This window comes from Coenobita brevimanus, chromosome 71, assembly GCF_032717465.1.
Source record: "Coenobita brevimanus isolate Jiangsu-jjx chromosome 71, ASM3271746v2, whole genome shotgun sequence".
In the NCBI taxonomy this organism is placed as follows: domain Eukaryota; kingdom Metazoa; phylum Arthropoda; class Malacostraca; order Decapoda; family Coenobitidae; genus Coenobita; species Coenobita brevimanus.
The window spans coordinates 49,362,715-49,389,895 of record NC_137024.1 but is presented as its reverse complement, the minus strand read 5'-3'; the positions used below and the strand labels follow the sequence as shown (position 1 = coordinate 49,389,895).

Sequence of the window (27,181 nt, the reverse complement as noted above, 5' to 3'; positions counted from 1 at the left end):
CTGGCACATTGTTTGTTATTACTGACCCTAGTAAGCATGGACAGCAGCAACCATCATTGCTGGTAATGTCTGCACAGCAAAGCAGTGTGCCACAGTTGATAGCAAACCATCCACAACAGCAGCAGCAGCAGCAGCAGCAGCAGCAGCAGCAGCAGCAACAACAACAACAACAGCAACAACAACAACAACAACAACTGGTGCAACAGTTTCCTGTACAACAGCAGCAACAGTATCAGTTTCAGCATGGACAACAATTGCAGGGTTTACAACAGACACAATTTAATTCCCAAACACATGCTCACTTCCAGCAGCAGCCACAGGTTAGTGCACAAACACTTCAACAGCAGCAAATCCATCAGAGTGCACAGTCACTTAGTCAACAGCCACAGCAGCAGATACGTGTGCAACATTCAAGTAGAGAACAGCAGCAGCCTCAAATGAGAACACAGCCTCATATGAATACACATTCGCAAAATCTACAGCAGCATCCACCACTGGCGAATTCACAGTCTTTCTTGAGGGCGCAGTTGACATTGCCAACACAGCCATCAGCCAGTTCACAGGTACAAATGAATGCACACCGACTGCATCAGCAACAACCACAAATGAGTTCCGGGATTCGACCAATACGCATGAATGTCCAGCCACATAATAATCCTGAAAAAATGGTGCAGTTCCTGCAAGAGCAACAACAAAAGCAGGAACATATCATGAATTCTTTTTATCAAAAGAATGTACAGGCACAGCAGATACATGGTTCAAAATCTACTACAGGTATGTACAGTATGGGGAAGCTCATTTTGGTGCATGTGTGGGTACAGTATGCATGCAGTGTGTGAATTATAGCAGTCACTTTATGTTGATTAGTGTAGTACAGTATATATGAATCAGTTTCTTATATCCACGTGTACTGGATGCACTGATCTATGACATGATTTTACCTAATTGTATTTAAGTACTATTTGAAATGCAGAGGGATTAGGGGGGTTTGACCACCTCTAATGCATAGATGACCCATCATGGGTCATAAAAAAAAAAAATTAGGTGTGCATTACCATCACAAGGGGTATATTTTTATACAGATATGAATACTGTATTCAGAAATTGAATAAAAATTTTATCATTCTTTAAAGTTAGGAGACACAGTAGTTTACTTGCTGCATGTAAATGATGTTCATGCACTGTGAAGAAGAATCAAATCACCTAGTTAGTAATATTGTCCCAAAACTAATCACTTGATGATTTTTCTTTTACCCATTCTTAAATTAATCTCTTGATTTTTTTTACCTACTCTTACTTCATTGAACAATTTTATGTTATGGAAACACCTGCAATATGCCAACTTCATTTTTTTTTTTTTTTTTTTTTTTCTCTCATATTCAGGAGTTTTAGAAATATGTCGTCTTGAAGATTGTGATTCAGGGGATACTTTGAAGATGGCATCCTAGCTTAACCCATGGATTGCGAGCCACAGCTCAGGCTGGGTAGCGTCACGTTGCAAGTCACAGCTCAGGCTGTGCTGGCTGAGCATCACCGCTAACTACTCTAACCCTACACGAACTTACACATGGCGCTACACAAAGACGGAGAGAGAGAGAGAGATTTTTTTTCTTTTCACCAGATGATGCCCTGAATGTTTATCTTCAAGTTTATAATAAACAAAAACAAAAAAATGTTTTTTTGTATTTTTTATTCATTTTTTCACTACTCCCCTACGTAAACTTACGCATGGTCCTGTGCAAAGACAGAGAGAGTTTTTTTTTTTTTTTTTTTTCACCAGATGATGCCCTGGATGTTTATCTTCAAGTTTATAATTAAAAAAAAAAAAAAAAAATCATTTTTTTGCACATTACAGGGTGGGATAAAAAAAGGTAATTGTGCAATCCACAGGTTAATACAGTAATCCCTGTACTATCCGGATGCCCACTTTCCAAAAGAAAAAAATCCCCCCCAAATCTGAATTTTTTCCCACCCGTAATTTGAAATTGGTGCGCGGTGCTGAACAGCTGTTGTTTATGCATGACCCCTTCACTCCTTCCTTCCTTCCCCCTCCCCAGTTACTGCCTAACTACCATCGAGAGTAGATGTTCATCGCAATGGATGCCGCACATGCTCGTTTTTGTGATTAAACTGCAATACCTCACAACTAGACCACATAGGAATTTACAGTGTTGTTCAGTGTTAAGAAATTAGAATTTAGAGTGCAAAGGATTAAGTGTGGAGTGCAAAGTAGCAGTTGAAACTGGCGTGACACAATTAAGAACAGAATGTGCAGTGTTAATTATAACTCACAGTGCAAAGAATTAAGTGTGGCACAACATTGGATTACTGTACGTGCTTCAAGAGCATTTTCACCACTACCAGAGCCTTAGAGGAGGCGGCCACAAATGTGCTGTAAGTACCCTGTACACTGCTAAATATTTTCCTTGCTCACTTTTAATTCTTCATTCTCTGGTTTCTTTTCATTTATTTTATGCTTTCTGTTCCCTATTTGTGTGAATAAGGTCTTAAATAGGTGCTATGCGTGTCTGGTAGAGAGTTATGTAGGTGGATTTTTGAGTTAGGCTTAATGTCAGTAAGTACTGTACCAGTCCAGGAGGCAGGGACCCACTATCTGGATGGATCCACTTTCCGGACATGCCTTTGGCTGTTTTACATCAGATAATGGGAAGATTACTGTATATACCGGTATTATAGTTACAGTAAAACCTCGATACAACGGACTTCAATATAGCAGAATTCGCTTTTATCGGACTCGAGGAGCCAACTGGACAAATCTCTCATTCATCAGAAAAAGTCCAGTAAAGCCAGAAGCAGTCCGTCTTTTGGAATAAATGAATAAACAGACAAACAGAGGAGATACCATAACATGGGTCCCTCCTCCCTCTCTCTCCTCCTCCATTCCTTCCCTTCCTTCCCGAGATGGGAGAGAGAGAGAGAGAGAGTGAAGGTGAAAATGAAAACGAAAATTAAAGTAATTGTGAAAATGAGTGTAAAGGTGAAGGTGAAAGAGCATGGAAGTGAATGTGAATGTCAAAGTCAGCAGAGAGAGAGGGAAAGAGAGAGAGAGAATAAGTACAGGAATGACAAGTGGCATCCCCTTTCCCATAAACAAATGAGGGAGATAGGCATAACCTTGGTCCCTCCTCTCTCTCTCTCTCCTATATTCCATGCCTCCCTCTCTCTCCAGGAGGGAGAGAGAAGCGAATATGAGAGTAAATGTAAAAGTGAAGGTCAGTGAAGGTAGTGTGAAGGTGAAAGTAAAAGTGAATGTGAAAATGGTGAAAGTGAAGTCAAAAGTGAAGGTGGAAGATGAAAGTGATTGTGAAAGTGAAGGTGAAAATGAAAGTGAAAGCGAAGGTGGAAGTAAAGGTGAAAATGAAAGTGAAGGTGAAATAGAAGTGAAAGTGAAATCAAAAGTGAAAGTGAGGGTGAAAATGAAGGTGAAAGTGAAGATGAATGTGAAAGTGATGGTTAAGATGAATGTGAAGGTGAAAGTGAAGATGAAGGTGAAAGTAAAGGTCAAGGTGAAAGTGAAGAAGGTCAAGGTGAAAATGAAGGTGAAAGTGAAGGTGAAGGTGGAAGTGAAGGTGCAGGTAAAAGAGGTGAAAATGAAAGTGAAAGTGAAGGGAAGTGTGAAAGTAAAAGAAGGGAGGGTGAAAGTGTGGGTAAGTGAAAGTAATTCTAAAGGTAAACATGAAAGTAAGAAAGTAAAATTGCAAGTGAAGGTGAAATGGAAATTCAAAATGAGTGATAGTGAAAATATGAAGATGAATGTGAAAGTGAGCAAGGAACTGAATATGAAAGTGAATGTGAATGTCAAAGTGAACTGAAAGCAAAGGCAAAAATGAATGGGAAGGTGAAGATGAAGGTGATGATGAAGAGAAAAAATATGTGAAGTAAAATGGAAGTGCCCAGTGCGGGGAGGGAGAGAGAGAGAGACTGAGAGACTGTAGAATAAATGCATGAATGACAAGCGCCTCTCTTTGCGTAAGAAAGGAGGAGGAAGTCCAGGGGGGAGTCCAGATGTCGCTTAAATCGGACTTTCACTTTTTTCGGACTGGCTTGCGCCCCACTTAGTCTGATATAGTGATGTTTTACTATATATATATATATATATATATATAGAGAGAGAGAGAGAGAGAGAGAGAGAGAGAGAGAGTGCTGAGCAGGTGCGCAAACACTTGCACAAAGCACAATTGTGAACCGATGCGCTTCAGTGAATACCATTTGCCCATTGCGTACTGGACGAGACCATGTGCAATATTGGACTTGCGCACATGAAAAGGCAGGTGCGCAAGCGCAAACTTAGTTGCGCTTGCACAACTAAAGTTGTGCTTGCGCACGTGCCTTGCGCACCTGTCCTGTGAACTGCACACTGCACAATCCAAGAGACACCTGGTCTTGGGAGCTTCCCGTATGTCTGGACAAGGGGTTGGGGAGGCTCGGGTGGGTCGCGAGGGTTCTGGGGGAGGCGGGAGAGACGAAGGGTAGTAGCATTTCTTAAAATGCTTCAACAGAGATAATGTATTTTAATATTTTTTAAATTATTATTATTAGTAAATAATAAATTAAAAATATATTATTTATTTAGAGTAGCATATGCAGTTCCTTACAAAAATTATTAAAACATTATTTAAATCAAACATCCACAGACTAATAACTTATTAGGCTGTGGATATTTGATTTAAATAATGTTTTAATGATTTTTGTAAGGAACTACACATGCTATTGTATATCTGTATTGAATTGTTTAATAAAACGTCTTGCGAAAATGCAGATAAAAGTAAAACTGGCAACATCACATTTCCCTGTCCCTCCACTTCGCAGCCCACTCACTCCTCTGAGGCTCTGAACTTCCACGAGTGAAAAAGTTACTACATGACAGTATTGTGATACCAACTGTAATGTATGGAAGTGAAGCTTTGACCTTGTTGGAGGGATAGAAGTCAAGAGTGAGAGCTGTGGAAATTCATGAGTTATTTGAGAGGAGCATGTGGAGTTACGTGGAGAGAGACTGACAAGTGAGGAAATGAAGGATCATTGTGGTGTGGATGAGGATGTGATAGGAAGCATTAGGAGAAGCACATTGAGGTGGTTTGGTCATATGGAGAGGATGGAGAGTGAGACTAACAAGGAGGAGTGTATGTGAGTGAGGTGGAGGGAGGAAGAGGGAGGGGGAGGCCAAGGATAAGATGGAGGGATGGAGTGGAGAAGTATATGAGAGGGGTGTGAGCTGGGAACAGGGCAGTGAAATGGCGGGTGACAGGGCGACATGGAGACGATTTGTTGCTTGTTTGTGGCCAGTGGCCACCCCTTACGGGATTAAGGCGTCTGGTAATAGATAGATAGAATAATAATAAATAAAAGTACTGTATGCTAATTTATTTAAATATCTCAATATTTTACAGTAATTCCCACAAATATATACAAATGGTTTGCGTTAGTGCTTAGCAACATTGCTTAAGCCAAATATTGGATTGCGCATTTGCGAAAATTACAAATAATAGAAAATAATAATAATATATAAAAGTAAGTATGCTGTTTTATTTAAGCATCTCAATATTTTACAGTACTTCTCACAAATATATGCAAATGGTTTGCGCTTGCGCTCTGCGACATTGCGTGAGCTAAATATTTGTTAGATTGCGCACTTGTGCTTGCGCAAGGTAGTGAACTGTGGATTGCGCATTGCGCTTGCACAAGGTCCTTCTTCGTTTGCGCTGCCCACCACTGTATATATATATATATATATATATATATATACTGTATATATTTTTATTACGAGAATAGATTATACGGTATATTTCAAGGGGAAATAAACAGGGAAAATTAGCGAACGAGTGCACGTGAGGTGTTGTCAGGTGATAATTAGCCGATTCCAGGTGTATGGCACTATCACTTACCTTATTTCTTTCTTGTATATATTATTTGGTATAAGAATAGGGCATAGGGCTTATTTCAATGGATGAAATCAGTGGATAATTCCAGGGAAGATTTACTTAGCGTAGCATGGCCGGGCAGCGAGAGGAGAGGGTAATGGAGGGGAGGTAGGGAGGGGAGTCAAGAACGGGGATAAATGGCTAAATTGTCAACAATGGATAGGAGTACAGATGAGATTAGGAGTGCTGACTAGTATTGGACATTGGCAGTACTGATAGATGATACAAGCCACCACTTGAAAGCCCAGGCGAATTCAAAATAACACAGAATCACAAAAGTGACGCCCCGCGGTATGATCCCTTGCTCCCAAGTGTCATGAAAGTGACGCCCCGCAGTTAAGGGGTTAACCCTGAGGTCACACTTAATGACCTCGTCCCATGTCTTTCTCGGTCAACCCCTCACAACCCCATCCCCAGTATTAACACTGCTCACCTTCCTCACCCAGTTATCATCCCCAATCCTCTCCACATGTCCAAACCATCTCAATCTACCTGTCCTCATCACAACACCAATACACTCCAGTCCCATCCAACCTCTCAACTCTTCCATCGTAAACCCAGCCCCCCCAGACCTTGCATGCAGGGACGCACTACACATCCACCTAATCATTGTCATTTCTGTACATCTGAGCCAGTAAATATCCTCCTCCTTTACTGCTCAGGTCTCACTACCGTATAGTATTACACTCCTAACACATGCTGCATACAAAGACCCCTTAGCACGTAGGGAAAGCCCTCTCAGTGCCAGAAGAGACAACAGCTCTCTGAACTACTTCCAACCACTTCTCACCCTAGCCACAGAGCTAGCTCCAGCCTCACCTCCAGCACACAACATGTCTCCCAAATAACAAAACTCTTCCACACAGTCAAGAGATTCACCAGCAAGTTCAGTCCTTTCATGCCTGACAATCTCCACCTGCTCTCCCCAGCATGCCGTACACATAAAATCAGCATTATCTCGCAGTCTACCTCTGATACCACTACATCTCTTGTGCACCCATTTATCACAAACACCACACAAGATGGAATTACTTCCCACGCCCTTGTGGCAAACTGCACATGGCCACTCTCCCTTGTCTTTGACAGTACCGCCACCAACCCTAGATATCATCACTTTTGTTTTATCTGCATTTAACCTTAACCCCTAAACCGCGTGGTTGTTTTTACCTGACTTGCGTGTCTCGCGGGCATATTCACGCTCCGACAGACTCTCTAAATATATTTGAAAAAAATCAGTTATTAGTCCTAGAATATTATGATTATATATGCCTATGGCACATACCTTCAGCTTTCTCCTGGGATGTTTGTTGAGCCTTCGTCGAGTACCGTAGGATTTGTGGAGACCTCTGAAGTTGGGTAACGAAGTCTCCACTTTACACTTCCCGACAACCCTTAATATGATTACCACAGCCTGATATTATCACTAGAAACACTATTGTGTGATTCTCAAATAGTTTGGAATCCATACTCAAAAAAAAAAAACACTGTGAAAGCAATGAAAATTACGAGCGCTATGACCTTCCCACTTGCAATCAATCGCCGCTGATATTCTGTCATTTATTCTTCATAAAAACACTCACAGTTTATATTTCTATTACTATATAACATTTATATATATCTACAGTCTTTATCTGTAAGTTTCCTTCAGTAATAGTAGTTTATTGTCACTGTAAGCATTCAATTTCTCTTTCAGTAAAATACGTAGCATTCACTTTCTCGTCCTGTATACTAGCGTTGAGAGTGAATCTGTCACTTTCATTTTCATTTTCATAACTCATAGTATTCATACATGCTAGAGGGAAACTTACACTTTCATTACTCCTAGTATATATACTCGTATTCTTATATTACTACTCATTTACATTCTCTATTTTAGTTACATTATTTACATTTCTATTTTATTTACACTGTATTATGCAGTCACTTGCAGTAACTTATAAAACTATTTTCCACTGTTCATGTATATTTACATTCATTGCTTTCACTTGCTGTTTACACATTATTTACGCATTATTTACATTTCCACTTGCACTGTTTTACTCACCAGATAGTTTGTAGTCACTGTCTATCATTTTCATTGACAAATTAGCCAGTTCACATTCCACAGCAGTCACTAAGCCCTTTACCTCTTTCCACACGAGGTTTAGTAGGGGATAGAGGTCACAGGGCCCTTTGCATGGGGCTAAAAAGCGACGAAATTGGACAGGCGCGAATCCGACGTGCTTTCACCTTGAAAGACGACAGTAAACTGAATACAGTATGGTGGCCTGCCTAGGGGGAGTGCAATGCTGCCAATGTCAGCGAGGTGACAGCTGCTAATAGATACGCTATGAAATGATTGGCAGGAAATCTAGACAATACATAATAAATTAGGTAGTTCCAGGTGAATGTAAATATCACATAGGCTTCTCCCTTCCTTTCTTATATATATTTTTATTACGAGAATAGATTATATGGCATATTTCAAGGGGAAATAAACAGCGAAAATTAGCGAACGAGTGCACGTGAGGTGTTGTCAGGTGATAATTAGCCAATTTCAGGTGTATGGCACTATTGCTTACCTTATTTCTTTCTTGTATGTATTATTTGGTATAAGAATAGGGCATAGGGCATATTTCAATGGATCAAATCAGTGGAAAATTCCTGGGAAGATTTACTTAGCGTAGCACGGCCAGGCAGGCGAGAGGAGAGGGTAATGGAGGGGAGGTAGGGAGGGGAGTCAGAAACAGGGAGAAATGGCTAAATTGTCAACAATGGATGGGAGTACAGATGAGATTAGGAGTGCTGACTAGTGTTGGACATTGGCAGTACTGATAGATGATACAAGCCACCACTTGAAAGCCCAGGCGAATTCAAAATAACACAGAATCACAAAAGTGACGCCCCACGGTATGATCCCTCGCTCCCAAGCGTCACGAAAGTGACGCCCTACGGTTAAGGGGTTAAGCCCTTGTGCCCCATACCATCTCTCCACATCCTAAACCTTTCCTCTGCCTCCCTTTCGTTCTCTGCAATCAACACCAAATCATCAGCATACAACATCTCCCAAGGAAGTCCGTTTCTAAAGTCACATGAGAAGGCTTCAAGTACCATGATAAACAACATGGGACTCAAAACTGACCCCTGATGCACACCAACGTTCACAGAAAACTCATCACTCAAATCTCCATTCACTCTTACCTGGGTGCGAGCACCCACATACATAGCCATAACCACCCTAACCAGCCACTCCTCCAAGCCAAGCTTTCTCATTGCCCACTTCACCACTTCTCTAGGGACTCTGTCAAAGGCCTTTTCCAAATCAACAAAAACAAAATACAGATCCCCTCTTCTACCAATATATTTTTCCTTAAGTTGTTGAAGAGTGAATATGGCATCAGTGGTCCCCCTACCTGGCATACACTCAAACTTCATCTCATCAATATTCACTCTTTCTCTAATCATACCTTCTAAAACTCTCTCCATTACCTTTATTATCTGATCTATAAGCTTTATACCTCTATAATTTCCTCTTTCCAGGGCATCACCCTTCCCTTTATACACATTTACAATTACATTCTTCTCCCAATCATCAGGGATAACACACTCATAAATAATCATATTTATCAGGTCAGTGACTAACCTCACCCCTATATCTCCTGAGGCCTTCGACATTTTGGCAGTCAACCCAGACAACCTGCTGCCTTCCCCACCTTCATCCTGCCTATTTGCCTCACTCACAGTAGCAGCATCAATCAAAGGCCAAGGGCCAAACACTGGATCTGCTGGCTCCAAACCTTCCCTGTCCCAGTCAAACTCCTCATTCAACAACCGGCTATAATGCTCTCTCCATGCATCTTTACTATCCTCACTGTTCACCACTACCCTTCCTTCATCATTCTTCACACACTGCTCACCTATAATATCCCGATTATCCCTCTTCATCTGATTTGCCACTTTAAATATATTTTTCCTTTCCCCATGATTTAGGTTATCAAGTAAAAGTCTCTGTGACTCAGACTTCGCCCTGTATACCTCTCTTCTATCCCTACGCCTGGCAGCCAAGTATTCCTCCTTGTTACCACCCTTCTTCAATTCCTGGAAAAGCCTTCTTTTCTCCCTAACTGCAGCTTCTACACCCTCATCCCACCACTAAGTTACATTATGTCTTGGTGGTCCTCTTGTCCAACCACTTGTTACATCAGTAACTCTAAGAGATTGTTCTTGAGGGCTCTGTACTGTTCATTAACGCCTCTGTCTACAGCTCCGTGTTCAGCCACCACTCTTCTCATCTCGCTATAGAAGGCATCCCTTATTACTTGTTTTTTCAGCTTCCATATTTTCCCCCTAGGTACATAAGTCCTCTTTTTCATCACTCGTTCTTTAAGCACCATATCACAAATCAATAGTTTGTGCTGCTGCACACACTCCTCACTTCCTATAACTTTACCATCCCTCACTAATCTCCTATCAGCCCTCCTAACCAAAAATAATCTATCTGACTGCTATTTCCCCCAGACTCGTACGTAATTAACTTTCTCTTTTCCTAAAATATGTGTTGCACACAATCAAGTCCGTTGCCTCCCCAAACTAGAGTATCCATTCCCCTTCCACATTCCTTATACATAAGCACATCCCCTATGCACTCCTTCATAACCTTGTGCTGCTTCGCCTACATGACCATTTAATTTCCCTCCCAAAACCACTATCTCATCAACTCGCATACCACCTACTACACGTATTAAATCATCCCAAAATCTATCTTTCTCTGCTTCATCCAATCCTGCCTGTGGAGCATATGCCAATATAACTGCAGCTATCTTTCTACCATATAGAATTTTCACTACCAGTATCCTATCGCGTACTCTTATAACATTCATAACATATTCCACCCATTTCTCTGCAACCATCACACCAACACCCCCATATCTGTCTGTTCCCCCCTGCCAAAAGAACTTATAGCAACAGTCCCTCACAACAATCTCTCTGGCTGATCCATCCCTGTACCAAACTTCCTGCAAACACGCCACATCCACCCACCTCCTACTGAATGCCTCAACGACTTCCCCCGCTCTTCCCCTCAAACTTCCCACATTCCATGAACCCACCCTCATCCCTCTGGTTGATTTACTGTCCTCAGGCTTGCTTGATGTGATATTGGGGATACTGCAGTTTGTACCTTTGAATAGTGCGCTGTTATTCATTACCAGCTGCACATGGACATACTGTATATTGGAGTGATTTTTAGAAATGTTTACTGGGGAGGGCTACAACACCTTGATGTAAAAGTTTACATCATCCTCCACCCATTAGAGGGCTGTCATTCTAAGGTGATGACTCTCCTAAATACACTGACCTATTTTGAACACTGATTTTTAGAGGATTGAGTCAGGCTTGTAATGTCATATATTTTGCCGTTATTTTGTCACAGTTCGTCATCATCTCTGTCCCCACTTCGGAAAGTTTAAAACCTAATGCTGTACTTTATATGAGTGGAACAGTTTACATCAGAGGTTCACAGCTGGGGGGGGGGGAAATTCCCTCCCATGGTGGGAAATTTGAACAGTTTAGGGGGGGGGGGAGAATAACAAATTAGGCCAAAATGGTGAAAGTATTTTTTTAATGAGTTGTTACTTAAAAATTTTGTATATTTTGTGGTCAAATGCATTCTGGCTTTTAATTTGGGCTTTTTAACAGGGAGGTAAAAATTTTGATCCTCATATAAATATCATGGTTTGTAAAAATACAGCTTTCTAAAATATTCCCAAAACTAACAAATCTACAAAATACCATTAGATTTCTTGCTGTTACACATAAAAAAAAGAAAAACTGCTAAATGGCGGTGAATATCTCAAGAATTTTGAGTTATTTAAATTAAATCCAAAGGGGAGAATTTCCCCCTTTTGGAGTTTGGGGGTGGAACTCATCATAGATTTTCAGGTAGAAGTGGGGAATGACTGGGAAAAGCTGGGGAACCTCTGGTTTACATCATCATCATTATTACTATACTACCTTATTTTCATGGGGATTAGGTTTTGAAAATACCACAGATATATAAAACTGCGGATACTCTTCATGCGCTAGGGGTAGCTTCCTTGTCAGAGATGGTTTCTGAGTCTCATGTTTCAGTACTGGCATTTCACACACAGAATTTATCACTCCACTTAGTATTGCACACCACACTATTTGTTGTGCACTTGCACTGTTATTTGGTGATACCAGTGGTGTTTCAGTGGCCATGCACACATGAAAATGGAATGAAAGGGAGATGACCACAGCAAATGTAAACACTGGACAACCATCTTGGCTTAAACATCTGACTCTTAGCATGCGCGATGGGCACTGTTTACAAACCGGATTGTCTTATGCGGCCATCACAGTTTATCATATAACGCGGCCATCACAGTTTATCATATAACGCGGCCATCACAGTTTATCATATAAGTGAATTTCGATATCATTACAGTGACACTGGGTATGACTTTTAGTTCATTGTTCTATCAATGTATCACATAATGAACAAATATACAAGAAGGTCTGATTGTATTGATGCCCTGCCAGTAAATTTGACTTTTTCAAATGGATTATGAGATGATGATGCACATGATGATGTGATACGGTGTCAGTGAGATGACAATGTGATATTGATGAGATGGTAATGTGATGATGCTAAGAAGTGCTCTTGCATTGGGTTAGTTCTCACAGTAGGGTAATGTGTGAAAGGTTGATTTAGGAGGGAATGCTTCAGTTCATGTAAGACACTTAGCAGCTGGGTGCAGAAACTTTTGTGAAGCAAGATTTCAAGTTCAGCCAGGGAAAAAAAAAAAAAAAAAAAAAAAATGACTCGTCAAATTTACGAACAAATATTCTGCAAAAAATAAGGGATTGCCATACAGTACACTCCATTACTGACCCTTCAGGAGTTTAGAAGCCTAGGACCAGCCACTTGCCCCTGAATGGTACAGCAGTATATGCACACACACACACACACACACACACACACACACACACACTTGTTGTACATACTTGCTTTCACACACACACACACACACATACACACATACACACACACACACTTATTGTACGTACTTTTTGAAATGATTTAAAATTTAGAGTACTGGTCAGTGGAGAAACAATGTTTATTTCGTTTCCTTCTTTCAGCAACAACCACTGCCCAGGTTAGCCAGATGTCCCTTGCCTCTGGATCCACTGCTGCCAGCACTACCGTCACAACCATCACACATGGTCCTAGGCCGAGTGGGAGTCACCAGACACACCTCCTTGTTAGTGCCACCCCAACCACACCTCAGCATGGCCTCTCCATAGCTCTCCCAGCTCAACCTACTTTATCATCTACTGTGGTTAACCAGCCATCTGACTCCCTTCCTCAACTGTCACCTCATCAGCCTCAAAACAATTTAGGGGAATCAAAGCAAGAGAACCCACAACCTGAGACTCCTTTTCAGTTTATGGTAAGATTTGTGTGTGTGTGTGTGTGTGTGTTTGTGTTTGTGTTTGTATGTGTTTTCTCCTAGAATTACCCTTTCAACAGGAGGACTTAATTTATATTTTACTATTAATATATTTTTATGATTTTGTCCAACTGATATTTTTTTATGCTGAAGGGAGGGTTAATTATAACATTAGCCCTTTCAGGTCTCATGGCCACTATCGTGGTTTTATCATTACGGGTCTCCTGGCTACGATCACGGCTCACTTATTTGCACTTGACTCAAAACTGTGGCAGGAAGCTAGTGAATGGTATCTGTATTTCTCTCAGTATTTTCTCTGTCATTTTGTGTGTAGAAATGCATTTATTTGTGACACCACACACCATTTGCTATGCAACTTCCCATTGTCATTACAGCCCTTGTATGGTAAGTAGAGCCCTAATATTTTATAGACAGATGTGAATTAGTTTCTTTTGCATGAATATTATATTTTTTTCTAAATTTACTATCCTTGATCTTTTCAGTCAAAAATGCAATTTCTCAGACTGGACCTATGGACATATTTGTGACCTGAAAGGGTTAATTAATCCATTCACTACTTGAGGTCCTTCCAAACTAGAATGAAATCGTATTGAGGTAATCATATAAAAAAAAAGTTATCATCATAGTAAAGGGACCAAAGGAAGTACTGTATAAGAAAATGAAGGAGTGAGAGAATGTGGGGAGACTTTGGAGATTCAGGAGGTGCCATGGCATTGTGAACAAGGCCATTGGTGGAGAGCTACTCAGTGCCAATGTCAATGCTGTGTAGCTGTTTGTCCAGCATCTTCGGAAGCAAGTGGAGGAGGAAGAACTGTGTGAGTTTCAAATCCACAATGCAGATGAGACTCGGCTCTTCTGGCATGTTCTCCCTCAAAATATCCAGGCTTCTAAAGATATTGGCAACACTCCAGGGCATAAAGTAATGAAGGAGCATCTCTCCATTCTGGCGTGTGCCAGTCCTGATGGCTGTCATCGCCTACAGCCAATCATAGTAGGTAAGGGCAAACAACCCATGTCACTGGAGGACATCATGACCAGGCTTTTTGTGGAGTACCATGATAAGTTTGCCTGGTTTACCCAGGATATCATTCATGGCTGGTTCCACCACAGCTTTGACCCTTCCTTGAGGCAACACCAAAAAATGGTATGGCATCAGTCCTGATGACATGAAGGCAGTGCTGCTGTTGGAAAACACACCAGCCCATCCTTCCTCAGGCACTATGCAGCAAAGATGAATGAAACAGGGCCTTGTTCCTGCCAGACAGCACCACTGCTCTTATCCAGCCATTGGACTCAGGAGTTATAGAGAGTGCTAAGAGGCACTACAGAAACCTCTACCTGCAATAGTGTGTCATAGTGACTGAGGATGGGATGGACCAGGCTGACTATAAGGACAGCAGAGGCAAGAAAACCCTGCACAGTTTCAAGAAATGAACCATCAAGAATGCCATCATCAACTGGGCAGAGACATAAAAGAAAATGCCAGTTTCCTTGCTCAAGAATGGATGGTGTAAACTCCTCAGAACCCCCAAGACTCCAGCACCACGGCATGATTTAGAGGGGTTTGAACCACCAAGGACAATCAAAATGTTGGCAGTTGCAGGGCAGGGGGACATTGCTGAGGAGGAGCTGCAAGAATGGATGGATGTGGATGCTAGTTTGCCTTGCTACCATCACCAGATGGAAGAGGAGATTGTGGCCAAACTACAAGACAAGACACCGGCAAAGGAGGAAGTCTAAGTGGAGGAGGAGGAGGTATCAGTCTGAACCATCTCTACCTGCAGGATCCAGCCCTATAGCTTGCAGAACTCCAGTCCATAGCACCTCCGGACTCTATACCAGGTGTTACGCCAGAGTTACCAGAAACCATCTTGTGCTGACAGTGATGATGAATAACAGTTAACTCAGTTTACAGCAGTAGTTTTCAACCTGGGGGCTTGAGCATTTTTCAAAGGGGATGCAGTGACTCAGAGAAAAAATAATGTTCTTAACCCTCCAGTGTCCATGAGGTAATGCAGTACATTTGCATGCACCCCAGGCTGGCCCTGGGACCATTTTTTCAAATTTCGTCAATAAGTTTCTTTTTCCTACAGGTGTGTGTGTGTGTGTGTGTGTGTGTGTGTGTGTGTGTGTGTGTGTGTGTGTGTGTGTGGCCATGATTCAGTTGAATCATTGATTTATTGATTTATGTTCCATATATCCCTCTTCTGTCTTTCTTTCCTTCAGCCTTTCCTTTTTTTTTCTGCCTATGGGTGACTCTACACTGAGTGACAAGCCAAATGGTTACCTGTACACCAGGAAGCCATTTACGATGCTGGGTGGCAACCATATAACCAAATTTTGGCGCCAGGTGGTTTAGTGGGCAATTACGGCGTTCCAATCAGATTGAGCTGGTGAAGGTTTATATCCAAGGGGTGGTTGGGGTTTATTGCTCATGTAATGCCACTCAGGGATGAGTGAGGCTGGGCACTCATCTTAAATGTCAGGACCAACTTGCCTAGCCCTGGGCTTCTATGCTTCTCATGGGGCAATGTAGGATTGGATGCTGGATGGATGAACAGATGTTCCATGTGGGCTTCATATTGTCTCTTTGCTCCAGCCATCAAAGCATACTTCCCATATCACCCATGTAATAATTTTTTTTTTTTTTCCCTTTTCTGTCTGTTGCCTTTTCATCTCTCTCTCTCTCTCTCTCTCTCTCTCTCTTTCTCTCTCATCCCATCATTTCAAGGGAAAAGAAAATACCAAGAAGTCTTATAATGCATGATGGACTGCACCCAAGTTAAAATATAAGCATCTCTAAACCCTGCCCCCTCCCATCTCCCATAAAAGGGGAAGGGGGAGTGTTGGAAAAAAGGGTAATTCAGTTTGTATTCACCTGGGTTAACGTCATCTTGAACTTGTGGCAACAATAATAACAATAATTTAGGATTAAATGTTTAGAGTAAGATGATGGCAGGAAGTGGGAAGGGTGTTTGGGGGAGGGGAAGGGGGTGATTTTGTGGACCAGGGCTAATGGGGTGGGACTGACCCAAAAACAGTGAGAACCACTGGTCTGCAGCATACAAGAAAGGTGGAAATGTAAGTGGTGTGCATCCATCTATACAGGCACAATTTACAATTCTGTACATGTATATTCCACACTTTTTACCCCAACCTTGCCTGAAATTGCCCTGTCCTCATCATGATTGCTGAAGTATTATAACAAACTATAGCAACACTGTGATCCCTTTTTTTATTGTGCATTTGGTTTTATCAGTTTTTGCTATCACTGCAAGATTAAAATCTAGACCTGCCATTATTGCACATTTTCCGGTGTGAAAAACATCGTAGTCATGCACTTGAGGTGGTTTCTGCTGACAATGATGGTGCAAAATCTGTGGTTTCTACTGGCTTTGAGGGATTAAAAGATGAGTCCCTGCTGGAAGAGGTAATCCCAGTTGGTAGAGGCTACTGATGCTCCATTCCTTATCCTCAGAATCTCTTACCTCAAGCCCATCTCAGGTCTCTGTATGGTACTTGTTTCATCCCTGTTGTTCCCTAAACATTTTCTTTTAACCTAACCATGCCATTGTGTTTTTCTGATACAGGCATACCCAGAAAATCATTGGCTTGAAAACTGATAATTTGCTCTTTTGATAATACAGAAATGAGGACACATGGTACTTTGGAAAACCATCATGATGTGCTTCGCTGTACCAACAATCCTTCTGTCTGTCAGCAGTTTAAGGTTTTTCAAAACTGCTAAAATAAACATGTACAGTATTTGTCTTCATACAAGGGATCAGTATGCAAGGATTCCCATCATCACCCTGAATCTTATTTGAAAAAGTAAAACATCATGGCAGGACCATATTTATCCAGAAATATAATTCCACTTGCACCTCCACTGCTGGATTGAAAGAGAGAGAGAGAGAGAGAGAGAGAGAGCAAAAGTAGGTAGTCTTTATGAGAGCCACACAGAAGCCAAATCACCTGTGATGGCATGTGTAAACATTGCCTCTGCACATGATAAGAAGCCGAGGGATGCGAGTTTCTTGTGTACTTCTTTATTGAAATTTTTTGTTATTGTTTTCTTTTGTAACCTTTGGATGGGACTCGGAAATGAATAAGAGATGGGGATTGAAGTAAAAGGAAGAGGAAAGGAAAGAGAAAAGTGGAAGAAAGATAGAGAAGGAGAGCGAAAAGAGGGATAAAGCTGTGGTTTGTCAGTGTGTGCTTAAAGAAGAGGGGGAGGGCGAGAAGAGCAAAACTACAGTGTCAGAGAGAGAGAGAGAGAGCAAAAGTAGGTAGTCCTTACGAGAGCTGCACGGAGGCCAAATCATCTGCGATGGCTTGTGTAAACATTGCCTCAGCAAGTGATAAGAGGACAGGGGATGCAAATATCTTGTATACTTCCTCTTTTACTGAATTATCTTTTATTGTTTTCTTTTATATCCTTTGGGTATTACTCAGAAATGAGTGAGAGACAGGGATTAAAGTAACAGGAGGAGGAAAGTAAAGGAAAAGAGAAACAAGGGAGAGAAAAAATGGGAGAAAAATAAAGAGGGGAGAGAGGATTCAGTTGTAGTATCTCAGTGTGAGGTTTAATAATGGGAAAACATATCCCTGTTAACACGGGACTGGTATATACAATACCATGAGTTTAACAAATGTCTGCATAAAATGGTTACTGCACGAACACATCTATCTATCTATCTATTGCCAGACTCCATAATCCCGTAAGGGGTGGCCATTTGACTTTGAGTTATTTGTTTTACGAGGAGGGGCACTAACCCTCCACCTACCCACTTGTTGACATGTAGGGAGCCTGTATGGTTTGGTTATATGGTTACCACCTACTGTTGCAAATGGTTTCTTGGCTTACAGGAAACACATACTTTTTGTATAAACAAGTAAGTCCATGAGACTCTCAATGCACATGATCTAAACATTGCCATTTTACATTTTTGTCCTTTTTTGGTAAATTACATACAGGTATATGTGAGTTTTGGGTGGGGACTGGAATGCCTCTTCTCCATTTTTAAATTAACTTTTGGGAAAAATTGCTTAGAAATCTGACTGAATCAATATCTCATGACTGTCAACCTCAAATTTTCCTTTTTACAACAATTTAAGCACACTAAATACATATATAGTTTTTGTAAGTACAGGTGTACCCCACTGGTACTTACCATAACAGTATGTACTGTATGTATTTAGTGGGCCTAAATAGTTGTAAAATGGAAAATCTGGCTTTACGAGTAGTGTACCTGGTACCATTCATTCATCATCTTATCCAGTGTTGTCCCATGAGGAACGTAGGAGCCTGGGGCTAGGCAAGTTGGTCCTGACATTTAAGATGAGAGTGACCAGCCTTACTCATCCCTGAGTGGCATTAAGTGAGCAGTCAACCCCAACCATCCCTTGGATATAAACCTGCACCAGCTCAATCTGATTGAAGTGCCGTAATTGCCCACTAAGCCACCAGTTGCCATAATTTGGTTATATGATTACCATCCTGCATATTAAATGGTTTCCTGGCATATAGGAACCCATTTGGCTTGTCACTCAGTGAAGAGTCACCCGGTACCAATTAGGATAAATCCCATGGGTTCTCTGCTTTTGTTATGACACACTATTGTAGGTGTGGTACCAGTTATGCACAATAATCAAGGGATCATTGTACAGTAAACTCTCGACATACAGAACCCTTTTTAAAATAATTTCGGTATTAATGACCACCTTGAGTTGGCCGAATTTTATGATCATTTAATGAATTTTGTTCGGTAAAAGAACAGATGCGCAGGAAATACCGACCAGCGTGGTATCCCTACACACACACACACACACACACACACACACACCTGAATTATAGACTAGTGTCCCTGATCAGCATGATTGCAAAATTGTGTGAGAGAATCCTGAAAAACAGATAGATAAAATATCTGGAGGAGATGATCATTTTGGCTGAAAGTCAGTTTGGATTCAGAAGTGGAAGGTGGTGAGTTTCGAGCTTGTTGAGCTTTTACTCAAGAGCGATTGATGTGCTACAGGAGAAAAACAGTTGGGTGGATTGTGTATATTTAGATCTGAAGAAAGCCTTTGACAAGGTACTCCATAAGCGACTTATGTGGAAATTGGAGCACATAGGAGGACTGAAGGGAAACTTCCTGGATGGATGAGAGACTACTTGAGAGGCAGACAGATGAGGACAGTAGTATTGTACAGGATATCTGGATGGAGGGAAGTCACAGCTGGAGTCCCACAGGGCTCGGTGTTAGCACCAGTAATGTTCCTGATTTTTGTAAACGATATGGCATATGGAATGAACAGTCTCTGTTTGCTGATGATGCAAAGATCTTGAGGAGATTAGAAGTTGAGGAAGACTGTAAAATGCTGCAGGAGGATCTGGATAGGATTCATGATTGGAGTTGGATAGGGGAAATGAAATTCAACCCCCAAAAATGTAAAATATTGGAAATGGGTAAAAGTACCAAGAGGCCATCACTGAATTATTTGATGGGTAATGAACCAATCACAAAAGCAAGAGAAGAGAAAGATTTGGGAGTGCTGGTTCAGGATAATGTGTCATCTGCAAAACACATTAATAAGACAGTTAAAGAGATGTATAATCTCTTGACTAACAGAAGAGCAGCATTTCATTACATGGATGTGGAGATGATGAAAAAATTGATAGTGGCCATGATCCGCCCCAGGTTGGAATATGTGGCAGTAGTGTGATCCCCACACAAAAAGAAAGATATACACTAGATCGAGAGAATACAGAAAGTAGCAATCAAGCTGATCCCTAACGTGGCAGATCTGTCATACAGAGAGAGGCTGGAAAATTTGGATCTGCCTTCCTTAGAAGAAAGGAGAGAGAGGGCCGACATGATTGCAGTGATCAGGGCCATGATGGGAGTAGAAAAAATTGACAGAAAAGATCTGTTTGTTTGGGATGGGAGAGTAACAAGAAGACATGGAATGAAACTGAAAAAGCCAGGTTGCTTGAAGAATATCAAGAAATATAGCTTCCCATATAGATGCATAGACCTGTGGAATAGCCTGGGCAAAGAGATGGTCCAGTCTAAAAACTAATGAGTCAAAGCAAAATTTGACTTACTGAGGAAACGGAGACAGGACCCCACGAGCGTAGTTCAATTTCCTGTACCTATCACAATTAGGTGAACACACACACACACACACACACACACACACACACACACACACACACACACACACACACACACACACACACACACACACATCCCGCAGAATGCCGCATCAGGCTCTAGGTGACCAGCATTGTGAGGAAGCCATAAATAGAGCATTTAATGAGAAAAAGAGCAGTTTAGACCTAACTGTACAGTATATTATCGTGCACAACTGTACAGCCAAATGATGCTCTATATTTAATGGTCTTTTCTTGGTAAAAGCCACGATGCCTGGGAAATTACTGAACAGCATGGTGTTCGGCTTTAACTAACTATTGGCTGTAACGTCAAGGGTCTGGTACCAATTACAGGTGGTCCTCGGCTTACGATCGGGTTACATTTTGATAAACCCATCTTAAGTGGAATATGTCGTGTCAAAACGCACTTCATACACCTAACCAACCAAACTTTATAGCCTAGCCAAGCCTGCCCTAAATGTGCATAGAACACTTACATTAGCCTACAGTTGGGCAAAATCATTAACACAAAGCCCATTTTATAATAGAGTGTTGAATATCTCGTGGAATTTATGGAATACTGTACGGAGAGTGTCGATTGCGAAAGTCCAGGTTCACATGCAATGGCCATTATGGGCTTGCTGCCTTCATGCTGGCCAGTTATCTTGAGTTTCATCTCAAAGAGTAATTGCCTTCCTCTTCTCACCAGTAGTAGGAGAGACAGATGGGCATTTCATAGGCATGATGGATGCACAAAACACAATGTAGATACAGGGTAGTATCCAAAAAAATGCTGGCAGCACAGAACACTGTAGAATACAGGCATACCCCGATATCCAGTTGTGTTGTTTACTGGTGGGAGTGTTCAGACGGTGAGTATGCCGGGTAATGAAACAATTTTCCCTAGAAGAGTGTGATGAAAAGCCAGAGATGCATTCCAGGCCCAAACCCATACACTCATATACCTTACCCATTCAATAGAGACTGACACAGAAACACCATAGGTAATGTTATTATCTTCATAAACAATACTGTTGCTAATAAATGGGACATCAAACATCACATATGCAGGAAGGTAATACAGGAAGATAAGGTGGTGGGAGGTGCAGTGCTGATGTGCATTCAGGGCAGCAAACATAGCGAGAGTGGAGAGCACGGGCCAGGCAGGCGCAGCGCGCTAGTGGGGGTGGGGGAGGGCGGGGGGACGGGGAGGAAGACAAGCCAGGCAGCGCTGACTCAGCAAACGAGAGGAGAAATGAAGGAGAGAAGATAAATGAGGAAGGTGGCGCCACAGAGACCTGAGAGACACAAAGCACCTGTCTGTCTGTCTGTCTGTCTGTCTGTCTCTGTCTCTGTCTCTGTCTCTCTCTCTCTCTCTCTCTCGCACATGCGCGAACGCTTATGCACACACACACACACACACACACACACACACACACACACACACACACACACACACACACACACATATCATCCTGTCTGAGTTTTCATTGTCTTTTCCTTTCCTCCATCTACATCTTTCACATCCTTCTTCATCTCATTCTTTCTGTTTCTTCCTTTCCTCCCTCTCGTACATGCATCACACTCTCCCTATTTTTCTTCTTCTTTCCCTCCTTCTTCAATCTAACCTCCCTACTTAGTCTTCCTGTCTCATGTTTCTTATACCTCCTTCCCTACCCATGTCATTTTCTTCCACCCTATGTCTCCTTTCCCTCCCACTGCTTTTCACAGCTTCTTATATTTCCTTCCTTCCCCTTCTTTTCACCCTCGTTTTCCTTCCTCTACTCCTTAGTCTCCCTCTCTCTCTTTCTCCCTTTGTTTTTCCTCTCCCCCCCTTACTTTCTCCCACTCTCCCTCCCTCGTTTTCTTTTTCTTCCCTTCCTCAGCATCTCACAGTTTATCTTTTCTCCCTCCCTCCTTCTTCTTCTCACGTTTTCTTGCTTTCCCTCCCTCTCGCTCAGTTCTCTCTGTTTCTCCCACTGTTTTCTTCTCTCCCCTCACTTTCTTCCTCTTTCCCTTCCTCTCTTTTCTTTCCCTCCCTTTGCTTCTCAGACTTCCTCCCTCCCTCCTTCCTTCTTCCTATCATACCTTCTTTTTTTCTTTCCCTTCCTTCCTATTTTCTCTCTCTCTCTCTCTCTCTCTCTCTCTCTTTTCTCCCCTCACATTATCCCTCTCTCCCTCCCCCATTTTCCTTTTCCTCCTTCTCTTTGTCTTTTTTCACCCCCTCTGCTTCTCACACTTTATCTTCCCTCTCTCCCTCTTCCCATATTATCTTTCATTCCCATCTTCCCTATCCTTTCTATCCCCCTTTTCTTCTTTTCCTATCCCATTCTACCTGTCTCCCTCCCTCATGTTCCTTTTCTTCCCACCCCCTCTCTTCTTTCATTCCCTTTGTTTTTCCACACCTTCTCTTCCCTCACCCCTCTCTTCTTCTTGACCAGGCGACTTTGACCATTCGGTAGGGAGGTGGACAACCAGTTTTGCTCTGCTGGTGGGTGAGTGTCTATTACCAGCTCATGGCTCGAGGCCGGCCAGGCAACTCTGACCATTTGGTAGAGAGGTGGATGGTCATTTTTGCTCTGCAGGTGGCTTAGGGTCTATTACCAGTGTGCGGCTCGAGGCCGGCTGTGTGACATTGACCATTCGGTGAGGAGGCGGACGACCACTTTTGCTCAGCTAGTGTCGGGGGGGGGGGGAGAAGCAAGGGGATGGAGGGAGGATGGGGAGAGCCTCACGCACCACCACATCCGAGTTTGGATGCATGCGTTTCAAACCTAGGGAGCAGCGGAGTGTTTGGACTAACCAAATGACAGCCGTTCCGATTATGAGAATGTTCTCCAGTTTCTTTTGTTCGGTGTTGCAAGTTGTTGGATATCGATGCGCCGGATATCGGGGTATGCCTGTACTGATTGTATACACAAGTGACCACGTGGCAGACTGGGAGATGCAACTCGCTGCTGCTGGCCAGCTTCACGAGAGAGTATCGTACCATACATCACTAGCCCAGGAAAAGATCAAATTTCAAATTTCGGAGTACGGTTTCTACCATCATAAAGCAGAAAAGTTGTAAGTCGACTGATAGTAACTCGGGGACCGCCTGGACTGACACCTGTTAGTGCCCATGCCATGTAGCAGCGAGCGATCTCTCGTGTGTGTGTGAATGTAGTTCGTTATTTCGATTGTATACTGTACAGGTATACCCTGATATACGATACCCCTAGATGCGATACCCTGCCTTAACGATAGGGGTGGAAATACCATCATACCCTGCCTAGCAATGGCCAAACCTCGGTTTAATGATGGGTTTTTATTATTATTTTTTAAACTGATTTTGATGATACTTTAGACTAAAATTGTGTATTTGGGTTGATTTATAAACTGTTTTTAGACATAAATGAATGTGTTTTAGCCATAGGTGGGGTGAACATTGTCATTTTGGGGTACAGTTTACTAAGCCTGATTTTTTCCAGACTTCTGTCTATCTATCTATCTATTGCCAGAAGCCTCAATCCCGTTTGGGGTGGCCACAAACAAATCGCCTCCAAGTCGCCCTGTCCCCCGCCATTTCACTGCCCTGCTCCCAACTCACACCTCCCTCTCTCATATACCTCTCCACCCCATCCCTCCATCTCATCCTCGGCCTCCCCCTCCCTCTTCCCCCCTCCACCTCACTCACATACACTCTCTTCGTCAGTCTTTCACCCTCCATCCTCTCCACATGGCCAAACCACCTCAGTGTGTTTCTCATAACGCTTCCTATCACATCCACATCCACACCACAATGTTCCTTTATATCTTCATTCGTCAGCCTGTCTCTCCACGTGACTCCACAGGGTCCTCTTAAATAACTCATTTCCACTGCTCTCACTCTTGACTTGTGTCCTTCCAACAATGTCCAAGCTTCACTTCCGTATGTTAGAGTTGGTATCACAATACTGTCATGTAGTAACTTTTTCACTTCCATGCTCACTTCCCTGTTTCTTATCACTGCTTTCAAAGAACCAGCAACCTTTCTTCCCTGCTGTACCCTTTCAAGCACTTCACCCTCCAAACCTCCATCCTTACTCATCACACTACCCAAGTACTTAAACGTACTCACATTTTCCAATTCCTCACCATCCAACCTCGCTGTACATTCACTAACCTCACCTCTCTCAAAGACCATCACTTTACTCTTCCCTACATTCACCTTTAGATTCCGTTTGTTACACACTCTCCCAAACTCATCCACCAAGCCTTGCAGCTCCCCTTCGTCTTCACTCAACAACACAGTCTCATCTGCAAACAACAGTACAGGGAGTTTCCAGACACTATCCTCTCTCACCAGGGCCACTCCAACATCCACTACCCTACCTTGTACCTCTTTTATTACCCCATCCATGTACAGATTGAACAACCATGGAGACATGACACATCCCTGTTTCAAACCAACTTTCAAAGAGAAAAATTCACTTAGTTCACCATCCACACGCACTGCAGCCTTCGCACCATCGTACATACTCTTCACAGCATTCAACAACTTCCCATCTACTCCATATATTCTTAACACTTTCCACAATCCTTGTCTATCTACCCTGTCATATGCTTTCTCCAAATCCATGAAAGCCGCATACAACTTCTTTCCCTTCTCTAGAAACTTTTCCACTAAAGATCTAAGAATGACTATCTGATCTACACAACCTCTTCCCTTCCTAAAGCCTCCCTGTTCTTCTCCAACTAATTTCTCTGTTCTTTCTCTAACTCTGTCTATAAGTATCCTACCATACACTTTTCCTATTATACTAAGAAGACAAATACCCCTATGATTACCACACACTTCTTTTTCCCCTTTTCCTTTGTACAAGGGAATAATTATACCTGACTTCCAATCCTCCGGGACTCTATCTTCCTCCCAGGCCAATCTGCACATCTTCCACATCCATTCTACTACTGTCTCTCCCCCATGCTTCAGCATTTCACCACACACTCCATCAATTCCTGGGGCTTTCCCCGTTTTAACTTTCTTCATTGCTTCCACAACTTCTATCCTACTGATTTCTTCCTGTCTCCTCACCTCCCTCCTTCTCCCAGCCATTCCCCAGCCACTTATACTCGCATTACTTCCATCCTCTACGTTCAACAATTCCTTAAAGTGTTCTCTCCATCTGTTCACTTTTTCTCCCTTCTCCACTAGTAATCTACCCCTTTTATCTTTCACTCCCCTGCTTACTTCACTTCCACCCTGTCTTACTCTTTTCACTTCTCTCCAGAACATTTTCTTACAGTCCCTCCACTTGACACTCAAATTCCTTCCAAATTCCTCATCCATTCTCTTCTTACTCTCTCTTACTAATCTTTTCGCCTCTCTCTTTCTTTCCACATATAACTCTCTCTTCCGCCTCTCAGCTTCTTCCACACCCCTATTTCTCATCCATTCATTGTATGCTTTCTTCTTTTGTGCCACAGCCTGTCTCACCTCTTCAGTCCACCACGATGTTCCTTGCACCCACCTCCGTCTTCTCTTCCTTCCACACACCACATCACATGCTGCACATATTTCTTCTGTAAACATCTTTCACACACCTTCCACGTCTCCCATCTGCTCCAGTTCATATTTGCCCAATCGTTCCTCCACTTCTCTCTTATACTTTGCCTTTTCCTCATCCTCTTGTAACCTTTCCACTCTCCTTGCAACTACTCCTTCCTCTCGTCTTTCCCTTCTTCTATTCCTCCATCTTACTTGCATTCTAATTCTGGCCACCACCAAGTAGTGGTCAGAAAGTCCACTCCCCCAACCTCTATACACTCTTGCATCCTTTACACATCTTTGCATCCTTTCATCCACACACACACATAATCAATCATTGCCTTCCTTTCATTCAGTTCACCACCCACCCTTCTCATCACTCGCCATGTATACCTGTGGATCATTTTATGCCTGAAGAGGGTATTGGCTATCACCAACCCCCTCCCAGCACAAATGTCCACTAACGCACTCCCATTCTCATCTATCTCAGCAGGCACACCCCACTCACCAACTATTCCATCCACCTTCACATTCCCAACTTTACCATTCATATCACCAATCAAAAACACTCTCTCATTCCTTCCAAACTTTTCCATGCACACTTCCACATTTGTCCAGAACTCTTCTCTCACTCTTCTAGCACAATCTTGCGTTGGCGCATACACACACACAATCGCCCACATTTGTATTCCAACTTTCAACTTTACCCACACAATCCTTGACCCAACTGATCCATACTGTCTTATGCTCCTCTTCCATCTTTTACTCACTACTATACATACTCCTTCCTTTGCCCTCTCATTCTCACCTACTCCTGCACATATACCCCATCCATACTCCCATTCTCTCACACTTTCTCCTCTCAATTTTGTTTCAGTTATTCCACATACATCCACTTTCGCACCCTCAAGCACCTGGACAATCTCTCTCTCTTTCACCTCATCATTCGCTCCTCTTACATTCCATGTTGCCATTACCAAGTCCTTTGTCCGGTCCTGGGTCGTCATCGGTTGGTCAGTCCTTGTCCGAGGCTTCTTGTTTGTTTTTTTAGTTAGTTGTTTTCCGGGGAGGGGCACTAACCCTCCGCCAACCCTTTTAGTTGCCTTTT

General features: G+C 42.4%; 1 protein-coding gene across 1 annotated transcript in view; it reads left to right on the top strand.

The window, feature by feature from the left end:
• The first annotated feature begins 13,108 nt into the window (after window positions 1–13,108).
• Window positions 13,109–27,181, top strand: part of LOC145406596 (uncharacterized) — a 31,240-nt gene continuing 17,167 nt past the window's right edge. The window contains exon 1 of the mRNA XM_080277671.1: window positions 13,109–13,393. Within this exon, the coding sequence (XP_080133797.1) occupies window positions 13,109–13,393 (285 nt within the window). The remainder of the gene's footprint in view (window positions 13,394–27,181) is intronic.